This window comes from Ammodytes marinus (genome assembly GCF_949987685.1).
Source record: "Ammodytes marinus genome assembly, chromosome: 8".
In the NCBI taxonomy this organism is placed as follows: domain Eukaryota; kingdom Metazoa; phylum Chordata; class Actinopteri; order Uranoscopiformes; family Ammodytidae; genus Ammodytes; species Ammodytes marinus.
In genome coordinates this window covers 28,314,143-28,335,539 of record NC_137212.1, presented here as the reverse complement: position 1 = coordinate 28,335,539, position 21,397 = coordinate 28,314,143, and the positions used below count along the sequence as shown (strand labels likewise).

Genomic DNA, 21,397 nt, shown 5'->3' with positions numbered 1-21,397 from the left:
CGAGGCAAACTGTCACAAGTAGTTGACACATGGGCGCCTTTATTGTCTCACTTTACACAGCGATGCTATTGAGACTGTTTTCAGGTGTTCTCTTTACGTTTAGTGAAGTTCATTCAAGCCCGACACAAAAGGGCTGATTTAGTAGAAAAAAAAATAGCCTATATGTATTTAAAAATAATAATAATAATAATCAATCAACAGCAGCGTTATTGGAGCAGGTGAAGGAAGGGTTCTGTGTTGACTCGTCGCTGTTTGGAGAAGCAGGACTCCAGCCAGGCCTTCTGCACGGGGACAGCCTGAGTGTACTGACCCACCACACCTTCCAGCTCCTAGGGTTCACACACACACACACACACACACACACACACACACACACACACACACACACACACACACACACACACACACACACACACACACACACACACACACACACACACACACACACACGTTGGAAACTAAAAGAAGTCCTCATCTTTACCTTGTAATCTTTGAGAATAAAAAGGCTTTGTAAGTTTTCCACTGAAGCATGTATATCACAGGTGTTACAGCTATAGTGCCCAACTTCTGTCGCCCCCCTTGGAGGAATTCTGAGTAATTACACCATGTCGGCGCATTTACATGAGGTAAGCCTTTAGGTGATTGTGCATGGATTTGAATACCTTCTGCTGTAGGCCTACATACAGGTTTGTTCGTAGCAGTAGAATCAACAACTGAAACATTTCCTGTCCACTTCTAGGCATTTTTCTGAGCTCCTGCGCCAGTTTCCGGGGGCGACACAAGTTTTTAAACGCTGCCATACTTTGAAATACAGAGAGAGTTTGGTGGAGCTGATAGACTTAATCAACTTTGTGTCAACTCATTTGGCCTTGACTACAATGTAACCGCCATTTCATTTATATGGAAAAGCTACGCACTATAGCTTTAAATCAGAGCTCAGATCGCTATCAGTGAACGGCAGCCAGATACTCACCTGTTTGTGGATGCTGTGCTCCACCTCTGCAACTATGTGGGTGACCTCCTCACTCATCACCTCCTCCTCATCTCCATCATATGTGCACTACAGCTAAGGAAGGCTGACATTTTGGATTCATCATACAGTCATGTATCAGTGATTCTTGAGAACCGGGACAAAAGGCCGTCTTCCATATGTAAATGCTGCTATGTTTAAAACTAAAAATATTTCAAATTGTAGATGTTATTAGGGATTAAGAATAGAATGTCTGGAGCACAATTATCCCCTTAAATTTAATTTTATCATTATAAATTTCAAATATATGACACTTGTTATCTTCTCACAACGTCCAAAACAGTGTGTCCTCAGAGAAGGTTTCAATCTTTCATATGCAATAAAACCTATTAAACATGTACTTTAATGATTAAAAAGAGTTTTTTTTCATCATAAGCAACACTAAATAATTTCTCATATCAATAAAAACTATTTTTCTACAACACATTCATGTTTTATAAGGATTCTAAGTGGTGGGACCACTTTACTTTAAGTCAACACCGTCAGACATTTCATTATGTAAAATGTAATAAAATCAGGCAAAATAAGGGGCAACTGTCACTTTGAAATTCTACCTCTGCAGAGTACATTAGAGTCAGACAGGCTCTGATAAGTGTTGTAGTTTTAGAATATTTTACATTCCGAATCTTGAAAGTCCTGTCACAACTATGATATGTCAACAACGACTTACAATTTCTGAAGAAGTTATTTGAAATTTTTTGATAATTTTATTTTCCTGAAGTAGTTCATACTAGCACCTAACATCAACAGAAAAACCAAATGGCTGCTAGATAAATTCCATTTGTTACGTTTAAGAAACGTTAAATATGTCAACACCGTCAGACAGGAAATCTGACGGAGTTGACATCTGACGGTGGTGACAGGCCAATGACGGTAAAAAAACAAAAGCTGGGAGGTTGTGTCAAAGCTTAGCTCAGTAGCTTAGTATATGTTGGATACATACATGTCATTTAATTTGTCAAAACATAGGGTTTGTATTTTTTCAACATTGCACCCTGTTTTGAATCACTGATATAACACATGCATGTTTAACTGTAGTGGCTCCTTTCTTCTCACACACACAAGGAGCACATAACTCATCTGAAAGGATATGTGATGAGGTATCTGGCCAGCCTCCTTCTCTCCGACGCGGGCAGGTTGTAGAAGAACACGTGCACTCCTCTCATGAAGCCCGGGAGCTCTGTTGGCCCGGGGGGGTCTGCCTCCGTCTCATCATCAGTCACCCAGGAGGGTGTTGACGTCGCAGGGGTGGACGTTTGAGTGGCAGCTGCTGTGTTCTTTGCCGCTCTGTTGTGGTAGTATCTGTCAGTGTTATTAAGTGGAAATTACCCCTGACACATTCTGAGAAATTATTTGTTTGTTTTTTTTCCTCTGTTGAAAGCGTCCTAAAGGATACATGAAGGTGGGGATGCCTCTGGAGGCCAGGTGCTTCCTGATGAGCCGCTCTGTGCCGTACCAGTTGAAGCCTTTGGTGGAGTGGCCGATACGAGGGAGATGCACGCTCGCTGGGGACGCATTCACAGAAACATGGAAGTGAGAGTCTTGCGTGACTATTTGCCCCCTCAACCTCTTATCACAAACTACATATCACTAACAGAAAACAGTGAACCAAGAAGGGTTCCAATCAGTTCTACTACAGTGCAGTCCAAGTCTTCTCTTGCATTGTCCCCCAGTAATTGCTTGCAAGAATTTGCCTGTGCACACACACAGTCTCCTGTATGACTCGTCAGTCAAGTCGAACACAATAAAGAGACATTTCATTCGTGTTTCTGTCACACGATGTGCTCATTTTAGCACGGGGGAGGACTAACCTGTCTATAATTAGATCGCTATGCATCAACATTTAAAAAACTCACTATGAACGTGGGAAAGAGGCTCCGCTTGTACTGTGTCCAGTGAGTCCCTAAAAGAGGATCTGCATTGGGTCAGGCCTCCTTCTCTTAGGAGCATTAAAAAAACATCCCAAAATGAGCTAAAAGCTGGTGCTGATTGGTTATCACACTGGATCAAAAAATGGATTGTATATAACCAATCATGCTCACATTAGTTTAGTTTGAGTAGTTTTCTATTTATTTTCTATTTTTATTGATTTAGTTTTTTATTTAAACAATTTTAATCATAAAAAAGGCAAACGGTTATTTCATGTGTAGCATACTGTATGTGCTTTGTGATGTGACATGTTTCTATGTTTTATTGTATTGACCTGCACAGAGACTGCAGACAGAAATCAGCAAACTGCTCTCTGTGAGAACATTGTGATTTTTGTACATGGTCCCCGACAAATAAACAAACACACTCAACACACTTAGTTTTCGATTGGATGACTTGACCGTTTACCCTTGGTTCTTTTGGCTGCAGCGTAGATCTTCTTCAGACCTTGGTCCAGGGCCGTGAGACAGATCCCAGACAGGTTGTTTGCTCTGTCTCTCTGCTGTGCCACTATCAGGGCCAACTGAGGTAACAGGAAGACAACATGTTAAGGCTTCATGTTTATCAGTGTCACAGTGTTATCGGCTGCCACTCTGCCACAACCTCACAATCCTGTCACCGCACGCAAACCCACACCCAGTGCCTCACACTGTTGATCACTACTACTACTGCATAGTACACTACTGAGATAGCGGAACAGGCAAGCAGAGTGCTGAGAGTGTCTGAAATCAGCATGGCATTTCATTTAAAAAAAGGTGGAGTCAGCCATTCTGGAGAAAAATTGTTGTCAAAATGACTTTTCTGTCAAAATCGGTGAATATCTCCTCACTATCCGCTACCTGTACGACTGTGTGTACGCTGAAAAGAAATCCAGTGTTAATACACAGGCTCTGCTCACTGGCGGATCGTGAAGAGAAATTCAATAACTTTGACAAAAAAAACGATTTTGACAACAAGGTTCTCCAGTATCACTGACTCCACCTTTTAAAACAGAACCTACCTGATCCTGGCCGTCCAATCGGGACTGTTTGTCATCTATTGGGAAGAGCAGGACGTTTCCCAGGTCCAAGTCTGAAACAAAACGGCATGGTTCTCATCCAGACGTTTACACATAAAGCTGTGTGATGTCTCCTGGTCATGCCTCATGGTTGATCTTACCTTTCATCTTGCCGGCCAGCTCATACTGTTTGCTTGGCTCATCTGATCTGACCTCCAGAGCTGTGAACAGGCCTCCCCTGCCCCACCGGCCAGAGTCATCTACACACAAAACACAACCAGTACTGAAGTAACGAGCCGCCTGTCTTACAAGTGATGCGTTGCCATTAAGGTGGGACCGATCTTGGTATCAGGTGCACTCAACACATTTGATATAGAGACCCAAATTCCATAGTCCACGGCTAGGGATATAGCGGATGTTCAATTTAAAGTATATATTTTCCTTGTCTTTTAAATCAGAATGAATCAACCTTTATTACACAAGATATCAGCACCAACAAATAAAAGTATGATAATTATGTTAGAGGGACAGTATCTGAATCTGCTCGGAACTGAAAAAGAGTTGAATCGATGCCCCTCTAGTTGCCATTGTGATGACAATGTAAACCTAGTATTCATACCGACACAGTGGACAATGACGGCGTCTTGCTGGGCGGCGTGAGGATGAGTGACATCACCCAGGACATAGTGGATGGCCGTGCTGTCAGAGTCTGTGGAGCAAACACTGCCTTCATCCTCCTCCTCCTCTTCCTCTTCTTCACTGTCAACAGACTGCAGGCACCGGGATCTGTAGCCACTCGACTCCCACCACGCCATTCTGCCAAATGACACAAAAGGACAAATATATATACTGTATATACACTACACTATATATAAGTCGCTGAAAGCAAACAGACTTGACTTGATTGTACTTTTTCTTGTATTTCTGCTCTTGTTGCTTCTTCTTGACGTCCTCTTGTATTTTGGCTCTCTTGGCGTTGGCCTCCTCTCTCCTCTGGCGCCTCAGCTCCAGCTCAGCATCGCTGAGGGGTTTCCTCTTCCTGGTTGGAATGCCAAGGGCTGCTGACAGTGAAACCTGGTGACACGCAGAGAAAAGCACACCGTTAGGGTCATCTTTAAAGCATAGATAGTATGAAATGGACGAAGCATCCGGGCTGATCTCAGTTATTTCAACTGCATCCAATTGTCCTCTCCGATGCGCGTTGCCATCTTGTCAGATTTTGACTCGCCTCATTTCCTCTTACCAAAAAAGGGCATTGATGTGACGTTGGGAGCAGGGAGATACGCCTATCTAGCTGACGTATACCTCTGAGGCGAAGTGAGGGCCAGCGGCTAGCTGTCACTCAAGAGGCCACACCCCTAATTTTTCATAATTTTTTTTGTCACTTACGCATTGGATGCTGGGGGTAGAATTCGCTGTGGTTGGGGCTTGCTTTAAAACTGTACTATGTAGTTCTTCCATATGATTTCTCACTGGCTTTTTTGTACACAATAACCATTACAATTCAATGGCCGTCACAGTGAATCTGATGCTACCCGTTTTTCTCGTCACATGGAAAATTTTAGCTTTTTTGTGATTCTCCTTAATCTTTCAATCTTAGCCCAGCATTTCCAAATCTAACCGCTGCCTCTGATAGTTGCACGTAGGGTCTAGTTTTACTTTGGTTGCTGAAACACTGCAGATGAAGCCTGCCGTGTGAAAAACACCACTGAGCCGAGACCACACACATAGAGAGGTCTCCGTCCGCCTCCAGGCACAACTGTAGAGCAGTTGAGCTTTGATGGAGTGCATTATTATGAATGTCTCAACTTGACTTCAAAGATCAACCATCTTCTGCTGATCAGAGCAAAACACTCAAATCATACAGTTTCTAGCAGCTGTGTCATCGCTTAAGTTTAGTCCTGTTGGCTTACGTATCTTTCAAATGTTCCCCTTCTTTTTGAGCTATTAGCAGAGAAAATAAATGAAGCTTTAACTGTGATGTTTTTTTTAATAGAAACACCTGGATCAGCGAGGTGAAATCTTTCTTTTTTTCTCACAAAACTATGTTCTAGCCAAACTGTCTCATGAAAATTCACCTGCAGTGTAGAGCCTTGAATTGAACCCAAAGTGAAACATCTCACAGTTCCGTTACAGGTATGATAAAGTTATCTACAAAAACAAGGGGGTGTTATTGGATACCTGAAGAAAAAACAAACACCTGATTTGTTCAGTGATTGAGGTGAAATTGAAGATGGGAAATGGGAATGTGTACTAGGCTCATTTAACCAAACTAGTCAGTGAACCATAGACGCACTAGAACAAAAATGAAACTGTGTGTGTGTGTGTGTACAGCGGGAACAAAATTATAGGTATGTACAGTACATGACCTAATTCATACTTTACAGCACACATCATGCTCTGAATAAAGGCTGTTCACAAGAACTAGTGCCTTGTTTGGTGAGAAAGAAAACCAAAAAGGTTCCATCTTTTTCTCTCCATTTTAGGCAAATGTAAGAATTTAAAAAAAAGTGCCCTATTTACAATAAACAATGCACACATTTTTTGTTTTGCTTCTAATTTAATTGTATTCATTGATCTCAATTATATCTTATCTTTTACTTGTTCCTCAATCTCTTTTTCGTTTAATTCTATTCATTGAACTTTATTTAATCTATTTATTAATTCATTTACTTTTTTTATTAAATAATTTAACTTATTCCAGATTCTTACCCCAGCTTTGTGTCTCAGAGCGCGGCCCTCTCCAGCAGTCTTCTGGAACTCGTCCAGCTGCTCCGCCAGCAGACGCTCAAAGCTCCTCTGGTCCTCACTGCTGGGGTCCTTGCTGTAGTCTCTCCCCTCAAAGTAGTACATGTGATCTGAAGGGTGATGGTGAGAGCATGTTCAACTCGTATACAGCGAAACAAAGACCACATTCGGACAATCATCCTTTGCAGCAACACGCACTAAACTGTGGAATACATTACCGTCAGAAATTAAAACATTGACAGAGCTCAAGGTTTTTAACACTTAAGTTAAACAATGGTTGAAACTGAATAAACCCTGTAACATTGAACCGCACATGCAAACATACACACGCGCGCACACACACGCACGCACGCTCACACATACACACACACACCATTGTCCTTATTTTTTTCTTTATGTCTCCTGTATTTGATGTGTTCTGTATTCTTATTTGTGTGTAACTTTTAGTAAAGGCCTAACCAGGGAAAGGGGTTGCAAATGAGCCTTGACTAGAAACCTGTATGCATGGCATCTATTTTATATTTTATTATATGAAACGATGTACAATGTCCCTGTAATACTGTATATATAAACCTCTAAATAAAATAGCAATAGGAGGCAGTTCAACATACCCAGTAGATGAATTCTTGGCTGTTATTTTTCATTTGGTTTTTTTGGGGTTGTTTAGCAGGGTTACCAGCGGTGAAAATGAGGAGCACTGCAATAAAAAAAAATAACCTACTCTGCCCTTCAGTTTCAGAGGCGTTCTCCTCCTCCTCCTCCTCCTCCTCTTCCTCCTCTCTGAGTGAGGTCAAGTCTTCATCATCCAGCCACTGACCGTCACACGATGGACCCAGGATCTGCTCCAGTTTGACATCCTGTATGGAGCTCTCCTCTGACGACAGGAGCTTATCCACCCCAAACTTTAAGATCTCACTGAGCTGTGTGTGTGTGGGGGGGGCAGGAAACAAAGGTAGTGACTCAAATAATATAGACAGAATAGTGCTTGGTGCTTTTTTGGGGGCTTATCGCAGCAGACCCGGGTTCGAATCCCGCCCCGTGGTCAGTTCTCTGCGTGTCATTTCCCCTCTCTGCCCCCATTTCATCTCTGTCTCTCTGCACTGTTTATACAGCCTTGAAGAAGCCAAAAACATCTTGGTCTTTGGTGCTTTTTACAGAATTTGACAAACCTGCAGTCCAGCGGCGGCCGACTGAGCCTGCTCCAGCAGAGAGAAGCGTCCTTCTTCGATGACAGTGTTGGTGAGGAGCAGCTTGGATACGGCGCGAGAATACATGATCTCCTCCACGGTGTCTCTGGCCAGAAGGCGGATCACTTTCACGGGCCTGGAAAAAAATCACAGTCTATGAAAAAAAAATGAAAGGGCTTCTTCCATTAAAAGCTGCACTATGTAGTGTCAGAGGAGAGGGATTTCTTTACTTATTTATTAGAATCAGCAGTTAAATCACAAATCATTTTTTCCTCTACGTGTAATTCCTAATGTTGAATTACTCTATTGTCCTGAATCAAAACAAAAGTATTTTGGAGGCACCAGGCTGGAACCAAATGTAGGTCTAGAATTTTTCTTTTGTGAACAAAACTGCTAAACAACAGTGAAACAGTAACTTTTACAGTAGCATTTTGCTAGCTTCAAACATTATTTTTTCCAGGGATCCAATTTCCCTGAGTGAAGTTTGACTTTTTTAACTTCTCCGACGCACCCAAAGTTACATACTGCCCCTTTAAGTTTGTGAGAGACACGTTTTAAAAAGGAAATGGTCCATATCAGTCAGAGCTGTAGTCCCCAGTATAGAGCATATCTTCTAACTGCTTACAATTCCCATATTGCAGCTGAATGTTACATCAGACAGTCCTGGCATCTTTCAAACGTCTCGCACATTGTTAAGAGCGCAGGTTCTTCCGTCTATTATTTGAAGTGGGTGAGGGGAACTCCATCCAGTGTACACATCAAAGTTTGTTTACCGGTCTTGTGACGTGCTTACTGAGTACGTGAAAAAAAAAGTTGCATTGCGTGGAGTGCTCTTTCATGCCTTACCATGGATAACCCCAATGGTATCATAAGTGTATTCTCCACAATGAGTAAACTGACCTTTTAAGTAATGCCATTGACCCTAACAACCACTATGTATCACCTTAGTAATACAGCTGATCAAGTGCAGTGTTAGCCTGCAATGCTTGCAATCAATTTTTTCATACGCGTCACCTGTTCTGGCCAATCCGGTGGCAGCGTGCGGCGGCCTGCAGGTCGTTCTGAGGGTTGAAGTCGCTGTCCATGAAAATGACAGTGTCAGCGGCGGTGAGGTTCAGGCCCACTCCGCCTGCAAAAGACAAAACACAATGTCTGAAAACAACAGTTCTTTCACACTTATTGTTTACTGCTACAGCCTCAAGGACTGAACACAAATATAGGTGACAATTTGTGAGAGGAAATGAGGTTTCTATGTTTTTGTCAGAGTGTGTGCGTGGTACGTGAAGTGGCTGGCCTTATTCACAGACGTGTGTGTCATCCTGCCTGCTGCTCTTATCTCTGTGTGACATCAGTCCCCTTTCCTCTCTCAGCTTCCTCTACCAACGCCAACGTTAGATTGAGATATGCAGGAAAGCGTGCAAGTGCAGCTCAGTCACTGTGTTGACCTAACATGCAAAACGACTGGGTTATCTACAAACTCACCACCATGTTGCTTGGAGATGCAATTAACCACCGCCTTTTGGACGATAACCCCATCCACACACAGCACAAACACTCAGCAATGCAGCAATAGATAACATTTATCTATCACAAATTTATCTTTAAAGTGGCTACAAGGAAAGTTCACTTTTTGTTGATTCTAGCAGCCCCTTTGTTCAAAAGCAGTAGTGTTTTATGACACCAGCGCCTGCTGTCCTTAAGATCTTTGCTAGCACGAGTGCTTAACAGAATACATTTTAACATTTCATTTTTAAACTAGCCGTAATAGTACAATTAATAAAACAAGATTTTAAAAAGTGAATGCCTTTTCCAATTTTCTGCAACCCTGAGACAGTTTAAAAAGCAATATATAATTATTTTGGACACCTGATGACATCCACTTAAAAGGTGCTAGGAGTAACTTTTAAATATTTCAGAAACAGTCTAATTTTTACTCTGATGTAACAGCAAACAAGACCATCAGTGCAAAGAATGCTATTTTTATATAGTTTTTCTTAATGCCTTTGTCATGGGCATGCTCACCCAGGAACAACAGTTGGCTATGTAAAAAAAATAACGCTTTTGTCCAAATGGGTTGCAAGAATTCACAAAAACTGAAAGTTCTTCAGTTCACCTTTAAATCCATCACATAAAAAGGACACAATGTGCCTTGGTTCATGGTTGCGTGGTTCAGTTACCTGCTCTAGTGCTGAGCAGAAACACAAAGATGTCCTTGCTGCTGAAGTTCTTCACTGCTAGATTTCGCTCTTCTCCACGGACAGACCCATCCAGGCGTTCGTAGCTGAAGCCTGCATGGAAACACTCACTTTAGTACTTACTTGTGGAGAAGAAGAAAATGTATATTGTGAAAGTTTTGCTATGAGCAAGGAAATTAAAGCTTTAGTGCGTAACTTATGAAGCCTCCATGAGGAATTCTGATGAATTACAACAACAATGTCCACGCATCTACATGTGGTAAGCCTTCAGTGATCCTTCATGGATTTTATTCCTTCTGCTGTAAGTCCAGGTTTTTTCTTGGCAGTAGAATCAACAACTGAAACATTTCATTGGTGCCTCTTTAGCTCCTGTGCCAGTGTCTGGGGGTGACGCCAGTTTGTAAATACTGCCATACTGGGAAATAAGTTTTAAGGATCTTAATCAACTTTGTCTTAAGTTATTTGGCAATGGGTGGAATGTAATCGACATTCACTTATATTGAAAAGTTACGCACTACAGCTTTTAAAGGTAAGATGCATATAATGCTGGCAAAAATGATTGTGAGGTTCTTAAAGTCAGTGTGAGAACAGGTTCTACAAAGCCTAGTAGGCATCTTAACTCCCGGTTCACCTCTGTACTCCATGTAATCCTGAAGTATGTCCAGCATCCTGGTCATCTGAGAGAACAGCAGGACCCGATGGCCCCTTCACCCACACACACAAACAGTTAAGATTGAGTGTACAAATGATGACAGGAAAGAATCAAAATAACAGCTCCAAGTGATCAATACATTGTGTCAGCATGTAGTGTGCGGGCCTAAACTGCCACCAGGTGGAGCCCAACAACCAGCGGATGGACTTACTCTTGGTGAAGGTAAGTCAGCATGCTGTCCAGAAGGACAAGCTTCCCACTGGCTTCAACCAGATGCTCCCCCATCTCAAAAGGCTCTGGTTCCACCCCTGGCCAAGCAAACAAGAGTGAACACACAGAAGTACATGAAGGAGTGCTTGATGTATCCTATCAGCAATGACTAAGATCAGTTTAGTTCAGCTGCCTTGGTCACATCACATCTCACCATCAAACAGGTATGGGTGGTCCACACACTTCCTCAGGTTCATCAAGATGCTCAGCAACCGGTTCTTGTTGTTGCCCTGGTGATTTTCAAACACCTCTGAAAACGTTCATGACAGGTAAGTCTAGGATACTTTGTGCCAAAGAATTATATAAATTAAAAAAGTCTTCTGAGTATTACAATGCCAGTCACACCATGGAAGAGGTCGACCAATCAACTGGCCAGAGTTATATATCAATCATTATTAGCTAATTGCATATTTATTGGTATCGATATGTCAGATATTGACACCATGCGTCTCTAAAATCCCAGTATCAGTCAGTAGGGTTAGGCAGTAGTACTGTATCCCGGAATGGTATTCCTTAAATTACCGCCATGAAAAAAACTGCCTTGTAATGTGAGGTGCATGTTAATAATAAATGCCATAAGAGTGTATGTCCATGTCCAGCAGCAACACCAATGTCTGTGTTTGAAGATGCTATAAAAGTGATGACTGTATTAAAAATCTTAGTTCTGTTAAATATAAGAATGGATCTTAATATACTTTACAAGACATGCAGGGATTTTGTCCATTTCCTTCGTTTGGAACGTAGGTTGCATTGATTTCATTGCGATGTGTTCAAGTGCTGTGCGGTAAAACAGTTGAATTTGGCCAAGGTAATGTCATCGTGATTAGTCCAATGTAATCGAGAAAACAAAAGCAAATAGGCAACATTTCAAGTAGAAATAGACCCTACCCAACGGTACTGCCGTGTACTGGGTTAGAATTTGGGGAAGGTTTAAAAAGGTGGATATCAGTGATTCCGGAGAACGCTTGTTGTCCAAAAAAAAATGAAAGGAATGAAAAATGGGATGCTGCCTATATAATCCTGTTGGCCAGGGAAGTCTCACCCAGGTCCTTGGTCAGAAAGGCTTTGTAGTATTTCTTCTGCAGAGCTGACATGCCGTGGTAGACCAGCAGCTCTGTCTTCTTGGGCAGGTCTACAGCCACCTCTGACTTGACTCTACGGAGCAGGAAGGGCTCCAGGATACTCTGTAGCTCGGCAGCTGCAAACAGGAGCACAGTGGGACTCATGAGCCAGAGTACACTAATACATATCGTTAGCCTCATAGCATAATTGCCTAAAACATATTTACTCTACTCTACTTTTACTCTACATCTACTCTACTCTACATCTACTTTACCCTACTCTATAACCCTTAAAATATGACTTAGGCAGTTATGCTATTAGGCTAACGAAAAGTAGATATAGAGTAGAGTAGATATAGAGTAGAGTAGATGTTGAGTAAAAGTAGAGTGGAGTAAATATGATTTAGGCAATTATGCTATGAGGCTAACGATATACAAACGATATTTCTTATCACATTATCTTTAATAATCTCTAAATGGCTGCAGAATGTAACCCATATATAAAAAAAACAAAATAGATGTCTGTCATATTACCCAGAGCAGGTTGACTCTGTACATTGGAGTAAGTGTTTACAAAGGAGTCCAAATCATCCAGTGTGAAGACACTGGGCTGGATGAAGCTCAGCAGTGAGTAGAGCTCCTGCAGGTTGTTCTGGATGGGTGTCCCCGTCAGCAGCACTCTGAAACCCACTGAGAACTACACAGGGAAATGAACAGGGGGAAGGTTAGAAAGAAAAAAAAACTACAACAACAACAATGATACCAGTTGGACAAGATGGAGAAACCAAAAAAAAAAATGTAGTCAGTTACTTACCTGCGTCAAGGTTTTGTGCAACAGTGAATTGTGGTTCTTCAGTCGGTGAGCCTCGTCCACCACCAGCACCTTCCATTTCCACCTGAGGAGCACAGGCATAGGATTAAAGAGGGACAAAGGGAATTATTATTATTATTATTATATTGTATTTGTAACAAGATCCACTTCCTCTCAGAATCTTACAGAACAAAATGTCAATCCAGGAAACACTCACCGTCTCAAGAATGAAGCATCTTTGAGACACAGCTAAAAATTGGAGAATAAAATAGATTTAGATGTCAGTTTTTACATGAAATGAACCTTTACGTAGTTCTGTTTGTTTCTCGGAATAAAAACCGGCCCAGACCTCGTATGTAGTGAGCAGAACATGGAAGTCCTGCGTGGCCGTTTCCCTTTGCAGCTCAGCCCGAGTGTCTTTGTCCCCCTTGTAACACAGCACAGTCAGAGAGGGAGCAAAGCTGCAAGCAAAAAACACATGCTCATAGTTTTACATGTTACAGTATGTGTGGACCCGTCATGATGAGTAGATGATCAGTTAAGTTGATAAGGGATTTCAAAAAAGGGAATTGTACCATTCCAGCTCCTTCCTCCAGTTCTCCAAGACAGAAAGCGGGCTGAGCACCAAGAAGGGACCTCTCCTCCCCAGAGAGCCAGACATGTACACCAGCAGAGTGATAGTCTGAAGGGACCAATGATAAAACTCTTTCAATTAAAAAATATATGCACTTTAGCCAAATTGTAATTGGGAATTTCCATCAAGCGGGACAGCAGCCAGCCCGCACACACAATCTATTAAATGCATTTCCTACTATAAAATGTCCAAATGCCTGCATGAACCTCAACTAGGGGAATAGACAGATATTAAAATGATAAATGATTATGTTTAAATGATTCACTATTACAACAGTGTAATAGGCCTAATTACTAGTCAGTGATATAAGTCAGGAAGACCAGAAGTTAAAAAAAAAACTCCACAATATTCACATTTGTTTCACAATATATATGGCATGTCATGGAAACTTGTTCATATCTACTAGGCTACATGTCTGTCTGTCTGTCTGTCTGTCTGTCTGTCTGTCTGTCTGTCTGTCTGCCCTCCTGGGAGAGGGACCCCTTTCTCTTGTTACTCTTTCCTGAGCTTTATTCCTCTTTTGCCCTATTAAAGGATGCAGATTGTTATTTTGTTGTGATACTGGGCTGTATAAATGAAAATGGTAGATGCTGGGGAGAGCTTGTGGAAAAATACACATGCACTGTAATGCCATGAAGTTTTAAAGCCACAGTAAGTTGTGAACAGTTATTGATATAAAGTAAATAAACACACTTCCATGCATGTCTGTTACAGTCATTAGGAAGACTTGATGGTTGTCTCACCTGACAGGTTTTACCCAGACCCATCTCGTCTCCTAAAATACATCCCTGCTGGTTCTCCAGACTCTGGGTCAACCAGCCCACACCGTCCAGCTGGTAGGGTCGCAGATGGATGCCTGTGAGGAGGAGGAGGAGGACACTCACATTATAGGGAGTGAAGCAGGAGTATCGGCTCGTTAAGGTTATTATACTGAATGAATGAAGCCAGTTAAAATGACTTAACGTTACTCGGCTAAGTTATGCTACTGTATACCTGTCAAACCCCACTTCTGCACGTCGCTCTGAGCCACAGCCGCATTCTTCTTTTTCTCTGGTACGCTGTTTTTAATCTTTGATAAAATGTCCGCCATGTTCACTTACACATTACACAACTTGCGTCAACACAGATATGTAAAGCCAAGTATCTGCTGGTGTTGTTGTTTCTTTATGGGTCCATGTTGTAAAATCCCGCTACACTTCCTGACTGGGTCACGTGGGGCTGGGCAAAAGGCGGCGCGCTAGTTTGAAAATTTGATTGAGAAAAAAAATAGGCTACATTCTTTATACAGTCTAAAACCCACTAATAACTTTGAAAACATTTGCTATATTTGTCAAAAACAAATAAACAATGTAGTTATAGTTTCCCAGCTGAAATACCTGTACACAGAGGTGGGTCGTAACGCGCTACATTTACTCCGTTACAAATACTTGAGTAACTTTTTGAATAAATTGTAATTTTAGGAGTAGTTTTATTGCAACATACTTTTACTTTTACTTGAGTAAATATTTGAAGAAAGAACGGTACTTTTACGCCGTTCCATTTGGCTACGTGACTGTCGTTACCTTATTTTTTTATATATTTTATTTATTACGTATGCGAGAGCTATTTCTCTCATGATTTCTCTCCCCGGGGACGTCTTCAGCCAACATCTATATCACGTGACTATTTCAACCAATAAAAACCACATTACAAAAGCTTGCCAATCAAATGCAGCCACTTCAGTCACATGACAAGTGTTGTCATGTTGTCATAGGGCTCAACCATGGCTCAACAATGTCCGCGGACTTTTTTAAAGGCTGCGGTTCTGCACCGATGTTGTGTCCGTGGCCGTGCCATGTTAAACGCATATAACACAGACTCCCACACACTCGCAATTACAGAGAAACTGTTCTTTTTTGACACGTCCTGTTCTCCCTGTAGCCTACTCACTTCGCATGCCCCAGTCTGGCTGTGTGAGAGTCTGAGAGTGGTCTCTTTGTTCAGCCACTCTGTAGTTTCATACGTTAAGTGAGTGTGCCAGCAGGTTTTGATGTGTAACGAAGTTTAATTTTGTGTTTTATATTTTTGGGGCTAAACACAACCTAGATCATTTTCTCAGGGCCAGTGACATATTGTAGGAATTTGTTTTAAAATGTGTATGTGCAAAACAATTGCAACAGTGTTATAAGTGTATTGGTTTTAATTAATATAATTTTGGACAAGCCTAATTTATTATCATTTTATTTGAAGGGTGATGTATTTAATTTGGCAGATAATTAATGTATTATTGTTTGAGTTCAAGGGTTATTCATTTGATTTTTAAATACCTTATTTATTGTTTTATTTAAAGTGATGTTATTTAACATATCTTTATTTGAACATTGCTGTTTTATATTATGTTCGTGTCTATTCTGTACCGTTTGTGTTGCTCTGTATATTTCAAAAATAAATCTGGAGTCATTCAGTAGGCCTACTTGTACTCTTGAGTACTTGAGTAGTCTTTTCACTGCATACTTTTTTACTCTTACTCGAGTAATAATTTTTATGAGTACTTTTACTTCTACTTGAGTAATTATAATCTTAAAGTAACTTACTTTTACTTGAGTAAATTTTTTGGCTACTCTGCCCACCTCTGCCTGTACATGCTTCTGCAATTTTACCATGTGCAATATCTAAATGATTGTCTATTGACTATCTTATTGTTACAGGCTAGGGCGCTAGGCCTACTGCAAAACTAGGCTACATTTTTCTTTTTTAATTAACATTTGAATACATTGAGCTCTTTTCAGGACTTGTGCTGTAAGCTAATAAAACACTTATTTAAGTTTAAGTTTAAGTTTATTTAAAGGGACATTGCATATTAATAGACATTTACATGTAAATATACAGGATTGTAGCAAGTGCTAATTTGCATCCTTTGTCCCTTGATTGGTCGACACCAATCACATGAAACAAACATATGCGTGTACTCATAAATAAAAACAGACAATCAGACAACAGACAAAAAAAAAATGCAACCGACAGAACAAGTGAGTAAGAAATAAAATAAAATTAAATTAAAATCTATGATAGATTGTGTGAACAGTTTTGAGATTCCAGCAGCCATACTTTAAGACATTTTTTAAAAGAGCCAAGAGTGGGAAGCTCACGTAGAGCAGCGGGTAGTGTGTTCCAGGTATGAGTTGCACGGTATGAAAATACAGCCTGTCCATAGGCACTTTTTCTAAAAGGAACAATACAGTCACCTCGAGAAGTTGCCCTGGTGGATCTACTTTCATTTTTTTGTATAAACATTTGCAATGGTGCTGGGGCGAGTCTGTTGAGAATTTTAAAAACCAGGGTGCAGTCTGCATACTTGATCATGTTTTGCCAACTCAGTAAATCGTGCTTCTTTAAGATATTGCAGTGGTGATAGGTTTTCGGTTTTTTATCTAAAATCTTAATGGCTTGTTTGTATACTGTTTCCACAGATGTTAACGTGGTCTTGCATGCCAATGCCCAGCTTGTCATGCAGTATGTCATATGAGGTATAATCATTGAATTAAAATATAGTTTTGCTGAATCAAATGGCATATTTTCTCTAATGTATCTGAAGTTGGATAAATTAAATTTCATTCTGTTTACTGTTTTTTTTACTTGTTGCTTAAAATTTAATTGTGAATCGATAACAACACCTAAATACTTGAATTCCTGGACCACTGTAAGTTTTTGGCCCTGTATTGATACCATGGAATCTGTATTTTTGTCACAGGCCTTCTTTGAGAAAAACATGCAGACTGTTTTAGTTAGGTTAAGAACCAGTTGGGAGCGCTCAAGTAGTTTATAAGGTTCATATTTTACATTCAAGGTACAAGAAAGTGAATAGTAGGTCCTACAAGTAGGCCAATAATGGCCTAGGCCCCTAGCATACAATGGAAATAGGCCTACTACATAATGGGTATTTGAGTACACAACGTGTAGTCTACTGTATACTTCCTTTAATGAATGTGGAATAAAACATTTAAAAAAAGTTCATCCACCTTTTCAGTAACACACAAACTATAAATAAACGATGTGTCACAAGTAGACTACACTGCAGATGGCACCATATTAAAACAGAAACATGTTCTGAATACATATTGGGTGAATTGAAAAATGATAAAAGCAAGAGACAGTTATTCTATTCTGCTCATAAACATTTTTAATAGATTCACATTGTAGCCTAATACTTAATATTTGCAGAGAACACTGATAGTTAGGCTACTGTATTAAACCCCTGTTTAAAAGCCTTTAACTCTACAGTTTGTTACATGGAAACTAGGCTACATCAGAAGAGTGTGTTTGTTTTTAATTAACATTAACCTAAAAACGTAGATGTTGGAACAATGGAGCCACAGCCCCTAACTCTCACTAAAAGTGATTATTTAGTGTCTGTTGACACATTGACAGACACCCACCCTCTTTATCAAGCCTATTCCATACAATCTAACCTCTGTGCATAAAATCACACAAAATATGAATCATTCAAGGAATATGTCAACTACATATTTGTGTTTCACAGCAATATTAAAAACAAAATAGTGTCAGGCTCTGTTACAGAAATACAACTTTTGTTTAGGAGCAATATTGGAAAAAAATACAAAGATACAATCGGGATATAAATAAATAAATACTTGTGCCATGCACATGTTATATAGCCTACACAAATAAAACTGATTAGTATTTTGGGACTATTCCTCTGGACCCAAAAGAGCTTTCAGGCAGCAGATTACAGGTAACAGAAGTTCTACATAATAGATATGTAAATCGTCACTATCCTTCAGTTCACACACTGACGCTTTCATGTTGTCCCTCTGTGATCTCGACAGTTCACTCCTCTCACTAATGGAAACAATTCATGTACAAAACCATTAAAACATCCATTTATTACACATATTTACACATATAACAAGGCAAGCCCACACTTATCAAAATTGGTAGAAGTGAATGAAGCATTAGTAAGGAAATAAAACATATTTGCCGATACAGATGTGTGTGGTTTACATATCAACAGAATAGGAGCATGGTCAGATGGTTTCAGTAGAGCTTCCTCCGCTCAAAGACAGGGTTTCACTTGATGCACATCGCCACCAGCTTCAATATTGCGTCCCTGGAAAGTAAGTGACATAAATCAAGACATGCAGACAGGGTATGGAGTGGCATTTTGAATCGGAGCATTTCTGCAGCTAATTTAGAATAATGGCATTTAAAAAAAAATGACAAACCTCACAAACGGGATGTATGACAGACTGTACCTGCAAACAGCAAAGCGCAAGGCATGAGTCATACAGTTTGTCAATGTTCAGAGTGAAACACAATAGGTTCAAATCAATTCAAATGGAGGGGCACACTCGTGTTGTAGTGGTTAGAGGCTCACCCTGCGTTCCAAATCACGTACTTTTTCTTTTTACTACACTACACACTAGAGTACAGAAGAGTTTCAGGGCCACGGGAGAGAAAAAAAATCAGATAAGGAAGATTTTTTTTTCATTATGTCAAGAAATGTCAAGAATAAAGACGAATATACTAAAATGCTTTTGGAGTATGGGGCATTTATGTATTTTCAGCATACTACAATTGAGGTGCATGTATCGGGTCATCCTAAATCTTTTTCTGGCATACTAAATAGTAGGGAAGTATAGGGATTGGAACGCAGGGTCAGTCTTTGTCGCAGCACACCCCGGATCAAATGCGACCCGGGTCGTTCTCTGCATGTCATCCCCCTCTCTGCTCCTATTTCATCTCTGTCTCTCCCATACGTCTAATACAACAGTTGAAAAATAAATCTAAAATCAAATCAAATGAAGGCAAGCTGCAGGACTCACCAGGCGAACGACAGGACTTGCAAGATGCAAAATAACAACGCCAGTCCAAAGTTTTTCCACTGGAAGATAAACAAAGCAACACAAAAAGAGATCAGACTTAATCCATACTACAGTGTCATGTTCTCAATGAGTAGGTTAGAAGTGATCAGCACTCACCCAGAATGCTGCGCAGAGAGTCAACACAAGGCAGGTCTAGAGAGAGAGAGAGAGAGAGAGAGAGAGAGAGAGAGAGAAATGGGACAAATTGAACTAAAACAGACATGCTGGGTTGATGTTCGGCCCTTATCAGCGACAACATAAATAAGTCAGAATATTCGGATGGTTTTCTAGGCAAACATGTGAAGGACGGTGTTGTTTGAGTATGTGATTTCATGCATGAATAAGGGACTAGATGTCAGTTCATCTTGATTGCATTTCCCTTCTGCAGACCCAAGGAGGCTGTGGCAGAGTAGAAGTGAAGATCAGCTGTAGCTGCAGCAGGGTTGCCCACTATACAAGTATAGCCTACTCACAATCATTATAGCAGTGGCCAGCGCTCTGGTTTTGTCACACATCCTTTTCAGCTGCTTCAGTGGCCCCATCAGAAACATGGTGCTGTCGGACACAGGATCACAGAATTAAAACAACAGATTACAAAGTTTGATTTATTTTTTCAAAGTGTAAATGAATAAACTGGTCAATGTGATACCCGCGTTGGACTGCTGGTAAAGGCCTTTCGTGATGTGTGTGTGTGTGTGTGTGTGTGTGTGTGTGTGTGTGTGTGTGTGTGTGTGTGTGTGTGTGTGTGTGTGTGTGTGTGTGTGTGCATGCCTTGGTATACTGTATTGTTGCTGTGTAAGGGAACTGTACACACACACACACACACACACACACACACACACACACACACACACACAGGTGCTCGGCAACAATTGTGTTTTTAACTGATAATTGAATAGATTCAGAATGATTTTTTACAATAAAACTATGGTACATTTCATATTTCATCCTCAGCTGCATTAATATGATATATAAAGTTATTTGCGGACACTGACCTGCACAGAGCACATAGGTTTCCAAAAGTGTAAAACACAATGAAGAGAATGAGTCCGATCTTGGGGAGGAAGAGCATACACACTCCCTGCAAGACACAAATCAAGACTTTTTGACTTTTTGGCACACGCGCTCACACGCGCGCGCACACACACACGCACACACACACACACACACAGGCAGTCATCATAAGACAGTCATATCTAAGACATAGGGACTGGCTCAGCATTCCGCAGGGCAAGAAGAACCAGTAGAGCCACCTCAGCGGTCTGTCCCTCCCTGCGCGCTTCCTCGTTGTGTGTGTAGCACTTTAACATTATTATAGAGATTTTTTATAGAAACCATTACATTAGACTACAGATCCTTACCAGAATAGTGGACACGGCCCCCACCACGAAACATGCGATGAATCCCTTCACACGTGTGCCCCAGCCCAGAGTAGAGGCTTCATTGACAGTCTGCATCAGAAACAGTGTTATCAACGAATATAGGCTACCTCAGTTGGGAAGAGCGTTTCAGTTGGTGCTAGATATAATGTTTTTACCTGTAAAACGTTTCGGTCATCTCTGCGCGCCTCCTCGCCACTCAACACCGACTTAAGTTTATCCATGGCCGAGGATGCTTTAGACCGGTGAAGAGCTGTGGTTATTGCCCTTTGCGAGGAGGGGGAAAATGTGTTTCCACAAATCTGTGTGGATGCTCAACAAACTAACGCGGTAGCTTACCTGGCCAGGTGGATCACTAGTCACACCTGAGCGGAGAGGCGAGGTCTCACTCTGATATTTTTTCTTTTTTTCTCAGTCACGTGAATCAATCTGACAGCACAGGGAGATGTCAAACATCAATCAAAGCAGTATTTTGTAACCGCTGAACAAATCAAAGGAATAATTGATTTTGTGTTATGCCCTTATTGTGTTTTATGCAACACTACGAACCATTCCTGCTTTTAATTGTGTTCACTGATTTTTTTTCTATTATGTGGTAGTTATCTGAAAGTCTTTTTTGGATTGATCAGACAAATCACAAGTC

The 21,397-nt window shown here is 40.8% G+C and overlaps 2 protein-coding genes across 2 annotated transcripts; both read right to left on the bottom strand.

Annotated features, from left to right (window-relative positions):
* Positions 1 to 37: 37 nt before the first annotated feature.
* Positions 38 to 14,675, bottom strand: chd1l (chromodomain helicase DNA binding protein 1-like). Its single transcript, XM_080032675.1, has 25 exons — positions 14,508 to 14,675; positions 14,258 to 14,370; positions 13,456 to 13,562; positions 13,230 to 13,341; positions 13,098 to 13,129; positions 12,884 to 12,965; positions 12,604 to 12,766; positions 12,051 to 12,206; positions 11,163 to 11,258; positions 10,950 to 11,046; positions 10,718 to 10,791; positions 10,069 to 10,179; positions 8,906 to 9,020; positions 7,874 to 8,027; positions 7,426 to 7,624; positions 6,669 to 6,814; positions 4,867 to 5,030; positions 4,576 to 4,772; positions 4,118 to 4,216; positions 3,960 to 4,030; positions 3,368 to 3,482; positions 2,427 to 2,535; positions 2,126 to 2,332; positions 974 to 1,058; positions 38 to 329 (listed from the first exon to the last, which is right to left on the bottom strand). Exons 1-25 carry the CDS (start codon positions 14,602 to 14,604, stop codon positions 207 to 209), a joined length of 3,024 nt encoding a protein of 1,007 aa, XP_079888801.1. The 5' UTR covers positions 14,605 to 14,675; the 3' UTR covers positions 38 to 206.
* A 3,697-nt stretch (positions 14,676 to 18,372) lies between these two features.
* sft2d2a (SFT2 domain containing 2a) lies at positions 18,373 to 21,098 on the bottom strand. The gene is made up of 8 exons (XM_080033230.1): positions 20,913 to 21,098; positions 20,737 to 20,826; positions 20,371 to 20,456; positions 19,849 to 19,930; positions 19,493 to 19,528; positions 19,337 to 19,395; positions 18,737 to 18,766; positions 18,373 to 18,621 (listed from the first exon to the last, which is right to left on the bottom strand). The coding sequence occupies exons 1-8, from the start codon at positions 20,976 to 20,978 to the stop codon at positions 18,582 to 18,584; spliced, it is 489 nt and encodes a 162-aa protein (XP_079889356.1). The 5' UTR covers positions 20,979 to 21,098; the 3' UTR covers positions 18,373 to 18,581.
* Positions 21,099 to 21,397: the final 299 nt, after the last annotated feature.